This window comes from Ammodytes marinus, assembly GCF_949987685.1.
Source record: "Ammodytes marinus genome assembly, chromosome: 9".
Classification (NCBI taxonomy): domain Eukaryota; kingdom Metazoa; phylum Chordata; class Actinopteri; order Uranoscopiformes; family Ammodytidae; genus Ammodytes; species Ammodytes marinus.
This window is the reverse complement of record NC_137213.1, coordinates 13,572,226-13,595,038: the sequence shown is the minus strand read 5'-3', so window position 1 is coordinate 13,595,038 and position 22,813 is coordinate 13,572,226. Positions and strand designations below refer to the sequence as shown.

The window sequence follows — 22,813 nt, the reverse complement described above, 5'->3', positions numbered from 1 at the left end:
GAATTGTCCGATGTATTTGCAGAGAGAAATAAAGCATGGTCCCTAGCTAGACGCTCTGGTGAAAACTCTAAGTGGACTGCTTTCAGACAAATCAGAAATAGGTGCATATCCATGGTTAGGAAAGCTAAATCAGATTACTACCTCAAACTAATTTCCAACTGCTACTCCAACCCTGCACTATTTTGGAAGGCTGTGAATTATAACAAAAATTATTCTAGCACTGTTCCCAGTCAGTTAAAAATAAATGATCAGACTTTAAATGATCAGAAAGAAATTGGTTTAGCTTTCAATAAACACTTTATAGCTGCTGGTAAACTCTTTCACAATGGAGTATCTACGCCTTCCACCACCAGAAATAAAAATAGCATACCACCTGTCTCTAAAACTCCTCTTTTCAGCCTTGTTCAAGTTCCAACAAGTATTGTTGTAGATGCGCTTCTTGCCATCAACCCCAGGAAGTACATGGGAGAGGACAATTTGGACCCATTTTCAATAAATCTCTCTGCACTTATCATATCAAAACAAATAACCCATATTTTTAATCTTTCCATCTCCTCTGGTATTGTTCCTAAAGTCTGGAAAAAAGCTCACGTCATTCCATTACATAAAGGGGGTGACAAAAGTGATCTCAATAATTACAGGCCAATTTCCAAACTCCCATGCCTGGCAAAAATTCTAGAATCAGTCATTAATACTCAGTTGAAAACCTTTTTATCCAGTGCTTCCATTTTAAGTCCATTTCAATCTGGTTTTAGGGCAGGCCACAGTACCGTATCTGCTGTCACTTTGGTCTTAGACAACATTGTTACAGCTATCGATAAAAAAATGCACCGTGCAGCACTTTTTGTTGATCTGTCAAAAGCTTTTGATACTTTAGATCACCATTTGCTTTTAGAGAGGCTGCATGAAATTGGTTTTGATTATTCTACATGTAGCTGGTTTAGGGACTATCTCTCTGATAGACAGCAGTCAGTAAAACTGGGAAGCTACCAAACTGAGTTTTTAACAGTTACAAATGGTGTTCCGCAGGGCTCAATTTTAGGTCCAGTCCTATTCACAATTTACATCAATAACATTGTTTCATCACTACAAAACTGCCATGCCCATTTGTATGCGGACGACACTGTACTGTATTGCATTTCTGATTCAGTGCAACAATCTGTTCAGAACCTACAGAGCTCTTTTAACACCCTGCAGAACTGTCTAGTGCAGCGGTTTTCAAACTGTGGGGGTTATGGCAGGGGGGGCGCGGATGAATATGTAAAAAAAAAGAAAAACTAAACAAAAAAAAAAAAAAAAAAAAAAAATTGTTTTTCTTTTTTATACTAAGATCACGGCATAGCTGGACACAAGTTCTTCTGCTTCGTTCCCCTCACTGCATTTAAATGCATTCAGTAAATTACAGAGAAATAGGTCTCGTTAAAGAAAAAGAGCACCAAGCCCAACCCAGAGGACCCTGCATACATTTTGTTTATTTTAAATTAATATTTTTATGGAAAATCCATGTGTCCTTCTTCAATAGCTTCTAATTCATCAGACCCAGTGTCTCCAAATTATTTGTTCACACAAAATTCCTCATATTTAGCCTCTTAATTGTCCTCTCAAAGTGCACCAGATTCATGCATTTCACTTTAAAAAGGTGAAAAAAAATCTCCCGGGGGGGCATACCCCCGGACCCCCCTAGGAGGGTCTGGTTCTCCACTGGCTGCTATTCTCCTCCAGCAGGACATTGGAGGCACTAGCGAAAAAACACTGGGTGTGTGTGAATGACATTTAACTAGTCAATAATTTGGGCAAGTCTGTCTGCCTATCTTTCTCACTCCGATGCACACTCAGTCAGTATTATCCATGCTTAAAGGAAGCAGGATTAAAACACTGGATTAAGATGTTAAAATGTATTAAATGTGTTTAAAAACGCACAAAAATGTTTAGAATGTTTCAAAAACATGTTTTTTTTTTGGGGGGGGGGCTCCGCTGAAATTTGTTTTCTGAGGGGGGGCTCACTCTCTCACACTTTGAAAACCCCTGGTCTAGTGGATCTCAGGCTTGTCCTTAATACAGAAAAAACAAAATATATGTGTTTTTCCAGAGCAAGAATTACACATTTTAATGATCTTATTATTCACACAAATAATGGATCTCATATTGAAAGAGTCACTGAATATAAATATCTTGGCATCTGGATAGATGAAAAACTCTCTTTTACATTTCACATAAAAAATCTTGTCTGTCGTCTGCGACAAAAGATTGGATATTTTTATAGGAATAAAGCCACCTTCCCGTTGTTCAGTAGGAAAAGGATTATTGAGGCAGTTTTTATGTCTGTCCTTGATTACGGTGATGTGGTTTATCGGCATGCATCTCGTTCATGCCTTAAACTCCTAGACTCTGTATTTCACTCTGCTTTGAGATTCATTACAGGAGATGCTTATGATACACACCATTGTGTTTTATATGAAAAGGTTGGGTGGTCCTCCCTTAAGGAGAGACGTGATGCACATTGACATATTTTTATATATAAAGCTCTGACTGGAAAGCTACCACTCTATTTGACAGAAATGCTGCTTATTTCAGATGGGCTTTATCAAACCCGCTCAACTGACATGCTCATGTTATATGTCCCATATGCCCGGTCTGAGCTTGGTAAAACCGCTTTTAGCCATAGTGCCCCTGACTCCTGGAACAGCCTACAACATACAATTAAAATAAATACACTCATAACTGTTAACCAATTTAAAATTATTATTTTGAATCAGCCCTTCTACACTTGTAACTGTTTTAATTAGGCTATTGTCTCTTTCATTCAATCGATCTGAATGTGTGTGTGTGTGTGTGTGTGTGTGTGTGTGTGTGTCTGTAAACTTGTTATGTATTCTCATTGTATATTGTGTATCTGTACAAACTCGACGTCATTGTAAAAGAGGGTCACCCCTCAATTGATCTTTCGAGGTTAAATAAAGGAAAATTAAAATATTGATAGCAATGTTCTGTTTTTATAATGATTTGTAAGCTGTGAAGATGATGATTCAGGATCATTAAATAAATTGATTAACAATAAAAAAAATCATCTAATCTCATTTAATCTTCGGATTAAAGGTGCACTATGTAATTTTGGGTGTGGTGTGAAGATGTTCTAATGTACAGTCTCATAACTGAATAAATAAACCTTCCTCAAGGAAAAATTTATCCATGGAACACTGTTTGAAGTTAGAAAGCTACCTGAAAAGTGACTGTTTCACTGTTGTAATGTACAGCAGCAGGGCCCACAGTTTTGTTAACAAACATATTCTAGTCTTTCCTTTGGTTCCAGGTGCCTCAAAATAATTTTGTGTTGATTGATGATGATAGAATTATTCAAAGCTAAGAATGACATGTTGAGTAAATGTTTTGTAAACTCACTACAGGCTCTGCAAAAAAACATCCTTGAAACTGCATAATGCACCTTTAATGGTCTAAGATAAATACAGATATATATATTTTTTTATTTTTAAGATTTAGGAAGCAGCACAGCCACTAGCAGGGCTTTTAAACTAGTACTCTGGTCCTTACTTTTCTTGTGTGCATCAACAGGTGCCACTCTGTGTGTGATCAGCCAGGACCGGAGTTCCCTGCGTCAGACCATCGTGCGACTGGAGCTTGAGGACGAGTGGCAGTTCCGCCTGCGTGATGAGTTTCAGACAGCCAACTGCAGTGAAGACCGGCCCCTCTACTTTCTGACTGGCCGCCATGTTTGAACCCTGAACACAATTGCTGGTCCACTGTCCTTGCTGCAAAAAAAAACACAATCAGACACGAGGATACAAATTAAAACCAGCGCCAGAAGTTACAATCCTTGCCATTCCAATGGATGGTCGAAGGGTGGATATGCTGGAGCACAATTTTGTGAAGTGCCCCACAACTGGACACACCTTCACAGTGCACTATGCCTGGCTCTGTGAAAGGGTCGGCGCACGTTTTAAACTATTGCTTGTTGCTCGGCTTGCGTTCCACTGAAAAAAAGACTTTGCTGTGGAACACGAAGCCCCAGCTGAAACTGTACATTTTATTTTTTAGTTTGTTTTGTTTTGTTGTTGTATTTCGCAAAATGAAAAAGAAAAAAAGAAAATGGACGCTCTGCAATCAATGATGTGACTATTTAAAGACTGTGCGTTGACACAGACTTTGACTGCAGTATGTCCCATTGTGGACATATGTTATTATCTCAGGGTTTTTAAAAGGGAGATGGCTTAAAGGTGGGTAAAGCTTTTCTTCGTCAGGTTCATCGTTTATATATTTTTTTGGCATTAACTTATGTTGGCACCAAAGCCGTCCCCCTTTGCCTTTTTCCTTCGCTTTGTCTCACACCTGCTCTGCCTCTCTAACTCCACGAAGCTCACAGACTAAAAAAAGTCAGTTTACTATGTTAAAACAATTTAAACATGGAGGTTGACATGTTTTGGATTTCTCTAATCAAGAGTATTAAATCCTGCTAAAACGTTTTTGGAAGTCGAAGAAAAAGCGTCTATTTGAGCTAGCGCATTTATGTGTCATCTATAATCATTCTCTCGAGCAGCTGCATGTGTGTGGCTTAAGTTTTCCAATAAATGTATACACAAATTGATCCATAGACTTGATTGACAGCGAAAGAAAAGTACAAGTCGTTTCGATTTTTGTAGGATGTTCATGTTTTATTATGAATTTAATACTTACCTATGAATCAGGTCTGTTGTCCAGAAAAAGCTTAATCTGATTTGCTACAAGGTTTTGCTTTTACAACTCATACGTGAATGTGTACGGCCAATCAAACAGAGCTATGTGGAAGTAAGACTAGTTGACTGGTATGTTCTAATCTAAATGACATATGTTTTGTAGTGAGCGATTACTCACTCAAATATTGGGTATTCAAAGCATAATCACATTAGGTCAGTGAATGCTGCATTATAATCACTGCCAAATATACTGCTGGTGACTGGTTCTGAGGCTGATTTTACATTGACAGTCTTGGCTACCATCCACACACTAAACCAAACCAAGCCATCTTTTGCTGCCAAAAATAAAAATGGTAGTGAAGGAAAAGAGTCACACCCTATCGAAAAGAAAGCAGCTAACCAGACCGTTTCAAATACTTGAAAGTAGAATGTTTTTATATGTTTCAGTACAGGGTTGTCCAAAGAATATGCCTTAAGAGACGTTTCATACAGTAACTGCTCAAGTCACTATTTTTTGTTTAGTTTTTTCCCAACCAATGAGAATGAAGAAACCATTTAACCATGAGGCAAAGAGATTGTTGTGTTGTCTGCGTGAAGCAAAATGAAACAAATTGGGTTTTGGACTACTGTACTGTGAAAAGCTTTGTTTACATTATTAATATATTATATCATCCCCTTTAACCACTGAGGGTTACTGATGTATTGTTTAGTCTTGTGTAACTTTTTCCAGTATGTTTTGGTCATAATGTATTTTTCTGCATAGTATGTTATGTTGCAAAAGCAAGAAGAATCTACCTAGATGTGTCCTTAACCATATGTCTGTATCCCTCTCAGTTCTTGAGGTGGATTTCTATTGAAAATGAAAAATCAGGTCTATGAGGGATTCTTATTTATTCGACACACACGGATAATCATATTGAAGTGTCATTTTTTTGATCGCATGCTATAACCAAAGGGACTGTGTCCTCTTCAAAACCATCCACGAAGGCTTTGCACAAGAACCAAACGAATGATTCTTAGACTGACTAAATGCCATTGGGGTCAGGAAATTTGAACTTGCACTATACAAGTTGCCAGAAGAAAAAAAAATATGTCCCAAGAATTAGTCCAAAGTTAAGACTGGTGATCAAAACTTTAGCTTAAACTCCAAATGATCCATAGAATGTGTCCTCCTTTTTGAATAATTTAACACTTAATATGCAACTTGCTCTCACAATCTTCACTGAAATGTGTGCGATAACCATGTACAGCCCAGTAGTAGCCTTGGTGTCTGGGTGATCTACCTCATGTTTACCATTGTGGTTGCGGGCTGTGAACATATTACATTAGAGCTATGCTATTGTTGTTAAAAAAAAATATGAATGTAATAAAATGACTTCTAAAATCATTGTTTGTTGTTGTTGTTATTTTATACTTACTTTGTATGTGGTTCTCAACTAGAAGTATGGAAACAAAACAGTAGTAGACAATAGTACGAATACAGTATAATATTTAGCACACCAAAGTCCCTTAACATAAAGCATGCCAAGTGTGAAGGACTCTGAGGCCTCTCTGGTTGACAATGCATAAATTCAAACATTCTTATGAAACACAAATTAAAACAATCCTCTTTATGACAATACATTTTCTACGACAGTTACACCTCTCATTTGCCTTGCCAGTCACCACTTCAATCAAACTCCACGCTTCCACTATCTCTTAAAAGTTGAAGTCTAAAGGCCATACCGAGATGACCCTGATGACATCATCAGTGCTTTGTTTTTGTGTGTGTGTGTGTTTGACTAAAACTTCATGTGTAAATGAGGGCCCCTTCAAGCTCTGTTTGATATCTGTAAGGATGACATCCGTGTTATTGTGGTGCCTGGCTGCGCTAAACTGTGATGCAACTACTGCATTAATATCTTTGAAATGCATGTCCAGCCCCGTTTTTTAGCCAGTGATTAGTAATCCTCTCAGTCTCCTCTGCATCCATTGAATACCGGATCTTTTTATTTGGCCGAAGAGAGAGAAAAAAAATACCTCCCTGCTCATTTCCTAGGAACCCCCATTCCCTGATATTTGTATCAGGGAATGCTATCAGGAGCCAAAATGGCTTCTTAATGGTTTCTATAAGATTCTTTTTGGCTTCACTGTTAAGGGCACAGGGGCATTGTTGGTCCAGGGACAGCACTATTTCAGCTCCTGCAATGTAATATTAGAGCACACTTTCCATCGACCTACAACCCCTGTGTGATATAACACAAGGCTATTTTCAGATGGCTGCAGTCAGGATAAGGAAAGGGAAGAGAGAAAGAGTGGCTGCTGGCATGCTGATTCTTGCACCTCATGATTGCTCTTTTAGTGAAAAAGGAGGAAGATGTTGTTCACGAAGCCAAAAAAGCACTCTGCCTGTAAAGATTTCAGATTTCCAAAGGTATTCATTTGTGACAATCCTTTGAAGAAAAAGGAGTAAAATGTAATTCTCTCTGACATATTTCTTTCCCACTATGTCCTCAGGCAATGCAGTATTTAATAATTAAGCTACTTTCAAACACTGACATGATTAAAAGTCTCAGTCACTGTACGATCTTAGAACATTGCTTGTAAATTGACCAATAACTATATCATTATGCAGTGTAAATTCTTCTTGCAGAGATGTCAACAACATTCATAACAGAGGGATTCCTGCCACATTATATACATTTCCGAAAATGGGAACCAACAGGAAATTACTCATCCCTCATGTTGGTCTACTCTAATTACTCAGGCTTCTATAAACCATCCAGCTAAAACCAAAGCTCATCTGTCTGCTGGCTTATTGATGGTGTGTGTGTGTGTGTGTGTGTGTGTCAAGTGGAGTGCCCTGGGGGATTACAGTGTGCTATTGGTGGATCACATCCGCTACTGCAGCAGCGATGAATATCCTATCAGCAGCAGCTAAGCCTGTGAGTGTGGAGTGAGTCAATGCCAGGGACCAGCAAAAACCCAATAATGTGATGCAAGAGCAGCAGGATGCATGAGCCTGCAGTGGCGCATACTAGTTATGAGGTAATCCGGCTCCATTGGACTGTCAATGTTTTGACTTGAGGGGGGATGGACCTCCAACCGCGTCCAAAGGTGATATCCCAGGGGAAAGTTTGACACCAATACATTAGGGATGATGAATGCCTGACCCAGCAGCCAGGGTATAATCACTATTTAGCCAGTATTAAGGTGCAAACCCCAATTGTTATAGAGAAAGAAAAAACGAAAAATGGAAAAAAGGAAACAAACAAATAGCTTATTGCAGACAAAAGCCACCTTCAGTCAATGATTCTAACCAGCAGTACATGGCCCGTCAAGCAATCCTATACTCTGTGAAAAACCGCATTACAAGCAGAAGCACACAAGAGAGCACACATATTGACTCTTTTTAATAATTTATTAAATACAGCATATAACATTAGGCTACTTATGTTGATAATGTGTATATGGTACATATACTACAGAGGCATATCTTTACATTTTAAAATCTTATTGCTGCACAATGAACAGAATGTGTTTATTTTTCTTGTTTTGATGCAGTGTACAAAATGAGATGCAGCTCCCAAATGAAAAAAACGAAACAAAAAACATAACAATTGTTTCTTTGTGCTACAGATTAAGAAGTGATGTCAAGGTTCAGGACATGGTGAAGGTGATAGACACATGCTACTCAATGGACACTTGGCAGAACAAACAAGACACCAAAAAAAATTCCACAGGAACAGGAAGTGGATAAAATCCCTCATGCAGTGCATTACTGAAAAGACTGGCCTGCCGCTCAGATCTGCCTCGTTTCATTGATGCCAACTCATACGCGGTAGCCAGCCCCCTAGGTCATTGTTGGCGAAACGGAAAACAAAACTGACAACCAGATTCCATACTATGCATTTTGTACAAAGCAACTTCCACCACTCTAACAGCTGCTATATCAGTACACTCTCTCAGTCTCCCCATGTGCGTTACTTCATTCACTGTATCTAGCACCCTCAGACTTACTTACCGAATGAACCACCAACACCTTCATTTTTCACAAAGAAAAGCTTAATGGAATTCAAATACTGCTCTCTTCAGCCGTCGGGATGTACTTCGATATGTCGAAAGAAATTAAGTGCCTTTGCATTAAGGATTTAGAGGCATATGACAGCATCAACTAAAATAGTGCAATTACACATTCCTTGTCATTAATGAATTCATTATTCTCAGTATTATACATTTGTAGAACTATTTGGTGTGCGTAAAAAGGTAGAATGCGTGAAAGTAAAAGTGCATGCAGAAGGTTAAAAATATGGAATAGTTTGACATAATGGGATAATACGCTTATTCGTTCTCTTATTTTTTGCCAAGAGTTTGATGAAAATATTGGTACCCCTTTCATGTCTATTTATAACATGTAGAGTCAGCAGTCAATTAGCTTAGCTTAGTTTAGCTTATCACAACTAATGGAAGGATTGAGGAAACAGCTAGCTTAAAAGTGAAAGTGGTATTAATCTTTACATCCAAAAGAGGCGAACAAGTGTGTTTTCCATGACATTGAAACTATTACTTTGAAGAAAATAAGCAACTATATGTCAACAGGTAAATAACATCTACCTCCTAACGGGGAAATTACAAACGAAAGAGGAATGACTGACAAAACAAAAGGCTATACACAGTCAGGAAAGAATTACAAATAAATGAAGACAATCCCTGAGGGCTAAAATCCTACTGATATGAGTACTAAAGGACGCTTCATGAACAGAGATGATTGGATTTCCATGTACAGTACTTGTGTTAGCTTCAAAAAATTATAATAATTGCACAAGGTAATCTTTTTTAAGTTAGCTAATCCAACCAAACAAAATGGGTATTCAAGATTCAAGCTTTTCAACAGTAACATGAGCAGCTATGCTCGTTATTTTCAATAAGCATACCATCTAGCTAGAGAATGATTACATACAATGGTTTGTTAACTGTATGGAATAAATTAATGAATGTCGAATGAAACACAAACGTCACATTCAATAAGATGTGCCTTTCAAATGAGGGAGAATGTTTTGCTGTTTTTTTTTGCTTGTGGCTGGTGGAAGAATGGGACGGAAGGATGCAGGGAAAATAAATAAGCATCAATGAAAGGAAGGAAATAGGTGGAACAGGGTTAGGTAGAAAGGGAAAGAATGAAGGATGGACGGAATGCAATGAGGAGGAATGGGAGGACCAATGAAGGAATGTGGGGAATTAGAAATGGATGGAATGCAGCACGGAAAGATGAATGGCAAACATGAAAGAAAATATTGGAAGGAAGGAAGGAAGGCTTGAGAGAGAAAGAGAGAGAGAGCATGAGTAAGGAAAACTAGAGTAACACTTTGCTACGTTCTCTTATCAGGAGAGGTCCTCCAGTCCGCTGCCTTGTTCGATGACTGCCTTGGCAAACTGCTTGAAGACTCGGTCCATGTACGTGCTCTGTCGAGGCCACAGGCCCTCCAGGAAGCCAATATGGCCGCCGTGGCAGGTGATGAGCAGTGCCAGGTTGGGATTCTGCTTCACTGCCTCCACTGGAATGGCTGAGGAGTAAACAAAACGATTCAGGTCGTTGTTTTTCTTCTCTGTAGAATAGATAAGAGAGATGGGACCGATCCAACCCAATATCATTATAGGGTGCCGATATGGAAGTAACTTAATGAATGGCGTCACCAATCCACCGAGTTATTATAATATTGATATATCATGTGTAGAAAGAGTTCAAAACTGTTCATATAAATTGCTTTGGTATACATTTAAACTTGATGCATTTTTGTATGATTTTAATAAGAAGTGTAGTGTGGTTTATTACAGCCTTATGTGTAACCTCACAAATAAAAGCAACAACAATATTAATAATTATAATAATATTCAAGAAAAAGAGCTCTCTGGTTTTGGTAGCGTAATCAGTATCGGTATCGGCAGATATACAAATCTAGGATTTGGAATTGGATCGTAACTGAAAAAAAGTGGATCGGTCCATCTCCACTAGATTCTCATTCTTTGCGTCCACAATATTAGTAGTACCAGTAAACCTACAATGTAAAATCTGTTCCTCATGTTTTCGCACTTTAAAAATTAGGTGGCGATGTCAGATTGCACAGGGAAAATATGCCGGGGAATCGGGGACACTGGGACTCACCGTGAGAGGGGGAAAATACATCGTCAGCAGCATTCAGACACAGCATTGGCACCTGCACAGAGTCTAGCCTGTGGACAGGACTGGCATCATGGTAGTAGTCATCATTGGTGGGATAGCCAAACATTACAGAGGTGAACCTCTCGTCGAACTCTCGAATGGTCTTTGCCTGTTGGGAGGGAGTAAATTGATTGAATGTCGGCTACTTTGTTTAATTAGATAAGCTTTTTTTTTTATGGGCGGAGTGTCAGTGAAAATAATCCCGACCTTCATGATATGATCGATGTCGTAACACTTTTCGAGCACCGGCCTGTGTCTGTGGGGGGATTAGAGAATAAAACCATGAGTGACCACTGTTGGGTGAAATGATTTGCATTTGAAAATGTCTCTCAAATATGCTGATGAAGTTGTAAAAATATAATCAAACAGCAATCAAGCCCCGACTTTCAAAATAGTACTACATTTAATACACAGATTGGAATATACTGTTTATCACAATGCTAAATATTACAAAGGTTTTTAATCTTTTTTATCGGCCCACAAATAAAAAATACACCAGGTTACCTCAAAGCAAAACCTTGACCAACATAACCAAAAATAATGTAGCAAAACCCCAGTTATTACAGCTCCTGGAATGTTTAGCCCCCCAGCACTACTAGCAGTGAATTAGCGTCCGTGTTAATCCCCTTCTGACCTGTGCACAGAGGCTTGTAGGCAGCTGGTGAGGTATGAGTTGAATAGGAATTTGTCCAGGGGTTTTTCCAGTGAGGCCGTGCACTCGAATACATCCCAGCCTGCTGAGAAGACCACCACCCCTCGAAGACAGGTTTCTCTGCCCTTGCGTCCCAGGTAGGTAGCCAGCATCATCCTGAGAGCAGAACCAAGCAGACAGATGGGGGAAAACAAACAGGCATGAAACATGTTCCATTTCTGACTGACCAGTCATGTCCTGGGATTCGTGCTTTGCAGTAATTTTTTTTTACTAAAAAACACCTTCTTTGGACTGAACTAGCCTACTCATCAATATTTAAGCACTCACTATAGCCCCACCGATCACTCAGATAATTAAAAACATATCGGCCAAAAGTCATTTTATTTTTTCAACAACATTTTTGTTCTGAAATTTCTTTGTTGGCTGAAATATACTGTATGCCGATACTGATATGTCTTGAATAAGCTCAAATAAGGCAATATGTCCGAAATGACACATATCAGTGACAACGTATACTCTTTTTTTAGGTGTACAAAGAAATGTGTGTAGTTGTCTCGCGCAGCTTTAAGTCAAATTCTGAGGCTTGTAAGCAGAGTGAAAAAGTCCAGTCAGCTGTTGAGTGAGTGGGTTGCTTACCCGCCCATTGATACTCCAGCAGCCATGATTGGAGCAGCTTCATTGGTCCTCTGGATGTGCTCAATAACAATCTCCAGATCCTCTGTGTTGGCTGCACAGTATGTCCTCGGAGTCTGGGTGGGACAGGAAGACAATACTGTCACAGCTGCGGTAGACTTAAGGAAATGGTCAGAAGAGTTCCTTTCATTTTAAACTACAACGCCTGCCTTTTATGCAAAAGCAAAATAACAACTCTTTTCTCTTTTAATTATTCATTAATTTATTTTCGTGGCACAAATACTCTGTCTTAGTATATAAACTAAACAGCCCCAACTATCTGTGTTACAAAGGTACGACTTAACAGCGTGTTTGAGAAAATAACATTTCACTATTATTTGTTCAGGTGTTTCTGGTTACAATGCAGATCAACACTGAGAGCAGGTTCAGGTTATTTAACATTGTAAAATAAACCAGCTACAATTGGCAGGAACCAATTTCTCAGAAAAGCTGTTGACTCTGCAGTTCCCCAAGGCTCTTCATTAAGATTCAAGCAGAAACTCAGGCAAAAAGTAAATTCCCTGTTTTTTTCTACTCTCTCAAACAATAGTTAAAGGAAATATTTGAACTGCAAAGCTCCATCACAGGAAAGTAATTTTTTTTTTACCATGTCTAGAAATAGGGCACTGGCACCCAGGACAGTCTTTGAGGCAGCGGGGCATCTGTCATTCATCATTCTAAAGCGTTGGCCTATATGGACAATGGGCGATGTTCACACCAAGTGGGCACAGAGAAAACACTCACAGGAGCGTACAAATGCAAAACCATTTGCTTTGAATGCAGCACCATTACAGACCAAAATGAGGAAGAAAATTCCCTGCTTACCAACACCGCTTGATACAGTGCCAAGGTTACAGAGTTTGAACTTTTTTTTATCTGAGGACAGCTGAACAAACTAAATGACATTTGATACTTTTAGAGTCACCTTAATTTCCCTGTAAAAATTGCAGCTAAAACAGAATAAACAAAGATGACAGCAGGAAGCGGAACACTGATTCAGATATACAACCCACATTAGACTGATTGTCGGTTGTTCCCTGTCTGTACTGAAACACTGTTTGGGTTTCAAATTAGATCTCCGTATGATAGTGATGCTACTGTATGATTAGATCAGGGCGATACATTCGTCCTTGAAGAATGTGCCTTTGTTCTAAAGACATACACACACGAAAGGGAGGGGGGACGACATAAAACACAGTGGGCATGCTATGTGCTAACAGAGCTCGGGCCCACACTGTTGGCTAAATATACCCTGCTGTAAGAGGACAAATTAAGCCAGGTGTCGGAACAGCACGTACTCAGCGGTGGGTCATATTTCTGTTGGAATAGGCATTAAAATGCAGTATCTGCCTGCAAACTTAATCCCTGCTGTGCAACAACATGGTCTGTGCAGCGTCCCAGTAGGCTCCCTGTGGGCCCGGTGACACGTGTGGAACGGACAGGCTCTAGCAATGAAAAAGGACAACTCCGCTGGGAAGCTGTCATACTGACGAATAGGAAACCCAACGGCCCTTAACAAATCCTGTTAACCCTGTAGCATACACATCTGTTCTTTGTGAGCATGAGCAAGAGAAATGTATCATTCTTACCAGTAGCGTTTCACCCGAAACCCCTCTATTGTTGAATACCACACACCTGGAATACACAAAACATATATACGCTTATAAATCATAATAGTCCTCCTTATGCTAGTTTTTTATATATACGTATATATACAGTATATATATACATATATATCTGTGTTTTATTGTCACTACAAGGTACCAACTTTGCATGATCATAGGAACACGGTGGCCCAAATTCTTACTTTCAAAAAAACGACTCTGGAATATGATGAAGTGTGCAGAGGGGCCCAGCTGTGTCAAGAGCATTTTGCTTGCACTGCGGAGGGCGGGGGCATCATCGCCTCATATCTCTCGCAAGTCATCAGTTATCTGTACAGACGAATCAGAACCAGTATGTGGTCCATAAGGACAGTAAATGGCTAGATGTGGCAAGGGTACGCAGGTAGTTGCTGGCAGTGGTGTTGGTGGTGCTTGTATAAAAACTGCAGCAGTGACTTGGATGCTGGTCTGAGTTAAGCTGCAAAGCTTGTACTGGGATAAGCTGTAATTCATTAAGCCGCACACACACACACACACACACACACACACACACACACACACACACACACACACACACACACACACACACACACACACACACACACACACACACACACACACACACACACACACACACACAGCGGGGTGAGGGGCGGAAGATGCTGAGTCTGCCGCCTGTCTTCCAATGTGGGTGAATGAATGAGTGCAGGCAGCACAGAGAAAGGGAGAAATAGGTTGTGTGTGTGTGTGTGTGGGGGGGGGGGGGGGGGAGGGGGGGGTGAACTACCTCCCTCTGCAACTCTTCAAGCTTTTCGCTAAGAAAAAGCAGCTCTACACAAAAAGCTTAGCTTCCCACTTTATTTTTGCACCTCACCAGGAATAACCCTAAAGCTCCCCGTTACTCATTATATAAAAAGTTACAAAACTGCTACAGGAATGAGTTTGGGGTATGACCTTTTAATCAATATTGGTACGACTGCTGAGGGATATATGCTAACTGTATGCTAGATGACCAATGTACTGCTGTGTGTAACTAAGTGTATGTGTGTGTGCTTGGGTTCTGGACCCCGACAAACCAGTGTATCACCTAGCCTGGTGCTACCAGACCATCGTACTTCATTTCATTTGTACAGAAGGTATGGAACTGCTGTAATTGGCAAACGTTCACTCACTTGGAGGCGGGTGTCTGTTGAAGTTTAGTCTCGCAAAGCCAGACCAAACGTTGAAGTTTAAAACTATTGGATCTGCTCAGTGCCACTCTGGATTAGCCAACCAATCGCATAATGTTTGGTCGTGCCGTACGTCATGAGCCGGCTTCTGACTTCACTACATATTGTAGTCTATGTGGATCTACCGGTACCTGGCAACGGTAACTTGCTAGAGCCTAACGTTTAGTTATTTGGATAAGAAAGGTTGTAGGCGTCCATACTTTCCCGAGCAGATGCACTGGAACACAGACAGGTCAGAACTCGGAACTACCAAGTCGGAAATTTACGAGTTCCGAGAATAAAGGAACGCAGCATTCAACTGAAACTGGAGCGCGACTTCGACGTCATCGTTCTCAGCCACTCGCTCTGTTCGCTGATTGGACAACCAAAACTCTGGACGAGCAGAATCCCACTAATACGCCCCATCCCCAGACTGACTACTGAAGGGAAAACGAAATGTAGGCGGAAGTAGGTGGGTGGGCGGAGCCAGGCTATGTATCACCCACCTATAGCCCAGATCCCGGCTCTGTTGGACCATGTGCAGGATGTAAGACTCTTTGCTGGTGCCGGTCAGACCTGGGAGCAGGAGCACTGTGGGCCTGGTGGCTGGGTCGGGGTGAGCCAGGCTGTCATCGTTGTCAAACCAATCCAAAGAGATCTGTCCTCCATCTGGCGCCTTAATGAGCTCACTGCGGAGAGACCAGTGGGACACGCAACTCAAAAAGGATCTTTTCCAAACATTATCCCCTCTCATCTCTGTATATACATTTTTTAATTTGTCTCATTTTCGAACACATGTAAACACTCACAGGCACACACAGGAAAACGCTGATCAGAAACAAATAGTTAAAATAGTATTAACTTTGAGTTCAGAGTTGCACATCTGCTCACTGAATACTCATTCAGCATTGTGGTTCAGTTATTTGTGTTCTGTTCCAGGTAAAGTGATAACTCCATTGTATCCATGACAAGCACTGCCAAAAGGGGAATTGGATATCTGAGTGTAACGATCACTGACAGGCGTCTCATTTCTCTTTGTGATCATCTTGTCTGCAACACACAGCAGCAAGATAAGCTAAGGAAGGAGGGCATTGCACCAGTGAGTTCTTATGGTTGTTTTAAAAGCCTGCACTGCGTGCGCACACACACACACACACACACACACACACACACACACACACACACACACACACACACACACACACACACACACACACGCACACAGGCCTACTACACACACAGACAGCAGCCAGTGAGGCAACTTAGCCGGCCGTTGGTAAAGACATCAGCATGAAATTACAGAACCGCCATGAAATATGCACCTGAGGCTTGGCTTTAAAGTCAGAGAGGTGCCAACACACAAAGTAGGAGTGGACCTGATGCTAATCCGTCTGCTCGGACAGTGAGATGAGTGGAATTTCACCCCGGACAACCAACCAATAGAGACGTTTCTTCATGGCCATGCGTCCTTGATTCAACCCTGGGTTACTTCATTATGGGGGGGAAGGGGTGTCCTGTTGTCCCCGCAGGATACGTGATAATATTTCAGAGAATGTCACAGTGATCAGTCTTACCACTTTTGATAACAGACAGTTGGTCTAGGGTGGATGCGGTCCCCCGTTGCATTATGGGAATATTGATCTCCTAGACTATAAGGAGACCTTCAAAAGCAGAGGTGGTTTGAATGTCCCTGGTACAGACAAATGATTGAAAAACCATGACCCAATATAACAACTTTTAATAAAATAGTAATTGGTTCATTATTTCTATAATCGAGTCCAACGTTTTTACAGAACAGATTTAAGATACAGACTTTTTTCTTTTTATAAATCATCATAAAACAGAATGTATCATTAATCAGACAATTAACAACATATGTAATGAATCCTTCTGTAATAACCTTCAAAATAGTGCTTAGAGTGATTATGGAAAGTTTACTTGATGTAAAGGTTGGGGTTAAAGTTTAGTTTGTTGTTCTTATTTTGGTCCCACTGCCAAACTAGGGGGCGAAACTCATTTGGTGAGAATGTTATGTAAATAAACAAGTATTAAAATGGTAATAAGTCCCACTTAATTCACTTTAATCTCCTTAATGTACGCAGGGGGCAAGGAATGTGGTGCCAATTAATCTTCATCAGAATTTACATTACGAAGGAGCAGGCCGGTGGCGGCCCAAGCCAGCACGGGGGCACAAAAGATCCCTTTCTCCTCTGAGCTTTTGAGTCTTGGTTAAGAACAAGACTGGGATTTGTTTCCAATTTTGAAACTGGTGAGAAAGAAATCTAGCAAATAGGCAATGGCTTTTCTGTCACTGACTCAGCTTAGTTTTTAAAATGTCATGAAAGCTTGAAACATACAGTCATATGAAAAAGTTTGGGAACCCCTCTCAGCCGGCATTATAATTTACTCTGCTTTCACAAAAAAAATATAAAAGTGGTATGTCTTTAATTTACCAGGAACAGTTAAGTACTGGGATGTTTTCCAAACAAAGATTTTTTGAAAAGCAGTATTTGGTTGTATGAAATAAAATAAAATGTGAAAAACTGGCTGTGCAAAAATATGGGTACCCTTGTGGTTTTGTTGATTTTAATGCCTGTAACAGCATGTAAAACTGATGATTTTAAACACAAAGTTGGTTGGATTATGTTGTTAAGCCTTGAACCTCATATAATTGTCTGTTTAATCATGAGAAAATGTATTTTAGGTGCCTAAATGCAAGTTGCACTTCTCTTTGACTCTCTGCTGAAGTGAGACAGAATGGGATCATCAAAACAGCTCCCAAAAGATCTGAAAAACAAAGATTGTTCATTGTCATGGTTTAGGGGAAGGCTACAAGAAGCTTTCCCAAAGGTTTCAATTGTCAATTTCGACTGTAGGGAACGTTGTCAGGAAATGGAAGGACACAGGCATAGTGGCAGTTAAACCCAGGCATGGCAGACCAAGAAAAAAACAGGAGCGGCATAGGTGGAGGATTGTGAGAATGGTTGCACACAACCCACAGATCACCTCCAAAGGCCTGCAAGAACATCTGGCTGCAGATGGTGCAGATGGTGCATCTGTACATCGTTCAACAATTCAGCGCAATTTGCACCAAAACATCTGCTTTTTATAAAGACCAAATAACTTAATTTTTGTCTCATCAGTCCAAAGCATTTTCTTCCAATATGAAGCTGGCTTGTCTAAATGAGCTTTTGCATACTCCATGCAACTGTATCTGTGGCGTGGGCGCAGAAAGGCCTTCCTTCTCATCACCCGGCCATACAGATGTTTTGGTGCAAATTGCACTGAATTGTAGAACCATGTACAGATACACAATCTACAGCCAGATGTTCTTGCAGGTCTTTGGAGGTGATCTTTGGGTTGTGTGCAACCATTCTCACAATCCGCCGCATATGGCGCTCTTGTACTTTTCTTGGTCTGCTAGACCTGGGTTTAACTGCAACTGTGCCTGGGTCCTTCCATTCCCTGACAACGTTCCTTACAGTAGAAATTGACAATTGAAACCTTTGGGAAAGCTTCTTGTAGCCTTCCCCTAAACCATGACAATGAATAATCTTTGTTTTTAAGATCTTTTGGGAGCTGTTTTGATGATCCCATTCTGTCTCACTTCAGCAGAGAGTCAAAGAGAAGTGCAACTTGCATTTAGGCACCTAAAATACATTTTCTCATGATTAAACAGGCAATTCTATGAGGTTCAAGGCTTAACAACATAATCCAACCAACTTTGTGTTTAAAATCATCAGTTTTACATGCTGTTACAGGCATTAAAATCAACAAAACCACAAGGGTTCCCATATTTTTGCACAGCCAGTTTTTCACATTTTATTTTATTTCATACAACCAAATACTGCTTTTCAAAAAATCTATGTTTGGAAAACATCCCAGTACTTAGCTGTTCCTGGTAAATTAAAGACATACCACTTTTATATTTTTTTTGTGAAAGCAGAGTCAATTATAATGCCGGCTGAGAGGGGTTCCCAAACTTTTTCATATGACTGTAAAGCTTTACACCATTTCGAAAGCGACACATTCTGCAATGTCATTGAATTACTCTAAAATGATTGAACAAGAAAGGTGAACTTTCTAGCTTTCTAGTATTTTCTCACTCTTTATCTTTTATTGGATATGGCCATGTTGACCTAAAACGTTTAATGAGTTCCAATACATAACCAGGTCAAATGTGGCGCGTTGCAAGTGCACAGATAAGTATATTCTTATGTAATGGACAATCAGCATGTCACAGTGAGGCCTTACTTTCTGTAAACGACTCCGGGTTTTGCCGTGACGAAGGGTCTCAGCAGTGTCTGGATGCGGCTCTCCCAGCACCAGAAGGTGGGGTAGTAGGTCTCCGACACCACCGGACATTGCTCCCTCAGAAAGTGGTAGAACTTCTTACCCCCAGAGATGAGCTGCGGTTTCTGCAAAATACAAAATGTGGCACAAGTTTGAGTTTACAAAAAAAGTGACCTCAGGGATTTATTAAAGGTGCACTATGTAACTTTAGGTGTGTCAGAGAAGTGAACATTTTCTAAGGTATATTCTCGTAACCAGAATAAACAGACTTTCCTCACAGGAAAATGTGATCCCTGCAACAACACTGTTTGAAGATAGAAAGCTTCCTGAAAAGTTACTGTTTCACTGTTGTTTTACGTTTAGTTCCAGGCTCCTCAAAATAATTTAGTTTTGATTCATGATGATAGAATGATAAAATACTATGAATAACATGTAGAGAAAATATTTTTTGTAAACTAACTGCAGGCTCTGTGAATGTAAACAAATCCCCCTCCCCTGACACTGCATAGCGCACCTTTAATGTGACCTTATTTCATATAACAGCAGCTTTACCACTGTAATCAAACATGTGTCAGCTCTAAGCCATGTTGTGTTGCATCATATGTTCCAAAATTACCTGACGATCAACTCCTCCGATGAAGATCCTAAATCATTAAGTCAAGATAAGAAATGTTGAGTTGTAGTAGTATGTTGCACGTTTTAACATCCAGCTGTAATAGCAAGCAATGTTGTTACTGAGAACAACCTAAAGCCTGCTGACAACAATATAGTGAAAAGTAGGCCTATATGAGATAAATACATCAGCATGAAACTGCACTTAAGTCTTTATTACACTGATAATAACCATGCATTAACCCCTGCACAATGAAAATGATCAGTCTACGTGTTATGGTGTGTTTTGTTTCATGTTGCATAATTGTGTTGGTTATTTCCTGTTTTGTTTCAAGACATTGCACTGGAGGAAAGAAATGTGCTAAAATGGCAATGCAGTTTTCAATCCAGTTAATTTCATCAACAAACAGTTCACTTGAAGATCAAACTCATACCTACTCAACGGGTGGTTTAGTTATATAAAACCAACGCCGCATTGCATAAAACCCTCTGCGCGACATCTCTATCGCTCACACATAGTTAATGTTAGCCCTAGCTTATGCCGACATCTAACTGTAGCCTAATCGTCTTGCTGAGCTGTGGATCGATGTCATGCAGGCTATTGCATAAGTGCTGCACTTGCACATGGGTTTGGATGATATTCACTTTAGCGTAGTAGCCTTAATACGCTGATGAAGAAAATGTGATGTGCGCCTTTGCTACTGTCTGAGATCCATCCCACATGTGCAAGTGTGTTATAACGTTAGCCTACCGATGCACGCACACACACACACACACACACACACACACACACACACACACACACACACACACACACACACACACACACACACACACACACACACACACACACACACACACACACAAACAAACAAACACGGATGCAACATAATCGAAAGCTCCATCAGCAAAATGCACCGCTCGAAGGGTCATCAATGGTAACCTATGGCATTGGCAGCGTTGACCTCGGTGAAAAGCACACAAACAAGGACACTGTTTTAATTCAAACATATGATGCCGGTGTTGCGTTAACGGTGCCGCTTACCTTCGCTACTGATAACAAATAGTAGCAGGTGTACGCTGCGCTAAAGCCGAGCACCAGAGACAGCCCTACTCCCGAACCGAACAGCCCAACTTTCACTTGATTTTCCAGATAATGTGAAATGTCCCGCGTCAAAATGTTGAAATTGATGTCCAGCGAGATCATTGCAAAGGGTGGGTCCCTGTTTTTGTTTTCACCCGTACTGTAAGGACAGCGGCTGCCGGGCTCCTAAGGATGTCAGCTGTGTCTGCCTGAGAGAGCCACTGTGAAGGAGACAGTCAAGGGTGTGTGTGAGTGACTGTACAATCTGTGGTGTATCAGGCTTATATCAGGATACAGTCTTATCATGGCCTCAGCGAGCGGTGGCGCTCTTTGACCAGATATCAGTGGACACGCTCACGGTCACCCAGTCGCCCCCTGTTGCCCAAAGAGGGGATGTGCACCGTGCGGAGCTGCAGCTTTTTAGTGATTTTTTCAGATTACAACTTTAAAAAGTTACTGTTTCACTGTTGTTGTTTACAGCAGCAGGGCCCACTGGTTACAGTTTACCTCAAAATAATGTTGTTTTGTTTTTTGATGATATAATTATTCAGGACTAAGAAAAAGGCTACATTTAGAGAAACGTAATGTTTTGTAAACTATCTATCTGGGTCACCAACACAGTGCCCGCGGGCACAAGGTACGTAGACCGCAAGGACATATGGCGCCCGCAGGCCTGTTCTAAAAATAGCATAATTTTTTTAAGTCATTGTTGATCATTATTGTGAGAAATCATTAACATGATCAGTGTCTTCACATAGATGAATATCATTAATCATTAATAATAATATCTCAAGGCAAACTGAGCAAATTTGTTATTTCAGAAGAGTTTATCAAACTGGGTGCCCTTCGTATGACTCAGTAGCCTACCCATGAAGTAGCCCTCAGGTTCAAAAAGGTTGGTGACCCCGAAGTGCAAATGTAAACAAATCCCCCTCCCTTGAAACTGCATAGTGCACCTTTAACTGAAAGCTGGGCTGTGGTTCTGAGCACATGAAAAGTGGACTTTTTAAGAGATAGATGTGATTTGCATAGTGCAGCAATGTTAGGCCTATAACATGTGAAGATTGTATAGAATCGGATGCCTTGCTGTGGATTAGACAAGCTATAACTAAAAACATACAAGTTAAACTTGGTTCAACCTAAACATCTACAGCAGGTGCAACATAAACATGAATGCAGCAGGATTTTAATCCAGAAACATAGGCTAAAAGACTGTCAGGGACTCATTTTATAGAGGATGAGAACTTTTACTTTGGGTTCTTGAAGTCAATTGTCCCGACTAGTTAAGCAGGGTGTTCAATGCATTGAAACCATTGTACTGTTTAGGATATACCTCAGCCAAAAGACAATAAAATAGGTAAATGCCAAGACATCAGAGGGATCAGCAACACCTTTAACTTCTAAAAGTTGATATTGTATTATCTGCAGTGGTAGTTTTAGTTTATGGTAAAAGTGGATTACATTTCCCAGTGGTAAATATGCAGTGTCAAAGTGCATGAACTCTTTCTGAGTCATTACATCACTGCTGGAGTAGAATGTGCCATATAGTGTTAGTGAAAAATGCTGGGGTGTGCTAGAAGTACTCTATTACCATTTACAATTTTCTTTTCTCATTTTTTGTCTGTCAAATTTAAGACTGTGTGAAAAGAGTTCATTAATACCAATTCTGAGTAGGAACAAATACACTCAGTATAGTTGTGATACATTTAACCCTTCAAGATGTACTGTGACAATAGGAAAAAACATGCAACTGCCCCAGGGGCTGTAGACCCACAGGGGGCACAAAGACGCAGGTTCACTT

The 22,813-nt window shown here is 40.3% G+C and overlaps 2 protein-coding genes across 2 annotated transcripts in view; one reads left to right on the top strand and one right to left on the bottom strand.

Moving 5' to 3' along the window:
* The window catches only part of greb1l (GREB1 like retinoic acid receptor coactivator), a gene marked incomplete at both ends in the record, with an annotated part of 35,303 nt that extends 31,569 nt beyond the window's left edge, over positions 1-3,734 (top strand). Inside the window, one exon of the mRNA XM_080034030.1 lies at positions 3,571-3,734. Within this exon, the coding sequence (XP_079890156.1) occupies positions 3,571-3,734 (164 nt within the window). The remainder of the gene's footprint in view (positions 1-3,570) is intronic.
* Positions 3,735-10,049: 6,315 nt separating this feature from the next.
* abhd3 (abhydrolase domain containing 3, phospholipase) lies at positions 10,050-21,135 on the bottom strand (the record flags this gene model as incomplete). Its single annotated transcript, XM_080033769.1, has 9 exons — positions 10,050-10,231; positions 10,831-10,996; positions 11,095-11,143; positions 11,522-11,695; positions 12,176-12,288; positions 13,801-13,846; positions 15,530-15,712; positions 19,278-19,441; positions 20,974-21,135. 9 exons carry the CDS (start codon positions 21,133-21,135, stop codon positions 10,050-10,052), a joined length of 1,239 nt encoding a protein of 412 aa, XP_079889895.1.
* Positions 21,136-22,813: the final 1,678 nt, after the last annotated feature.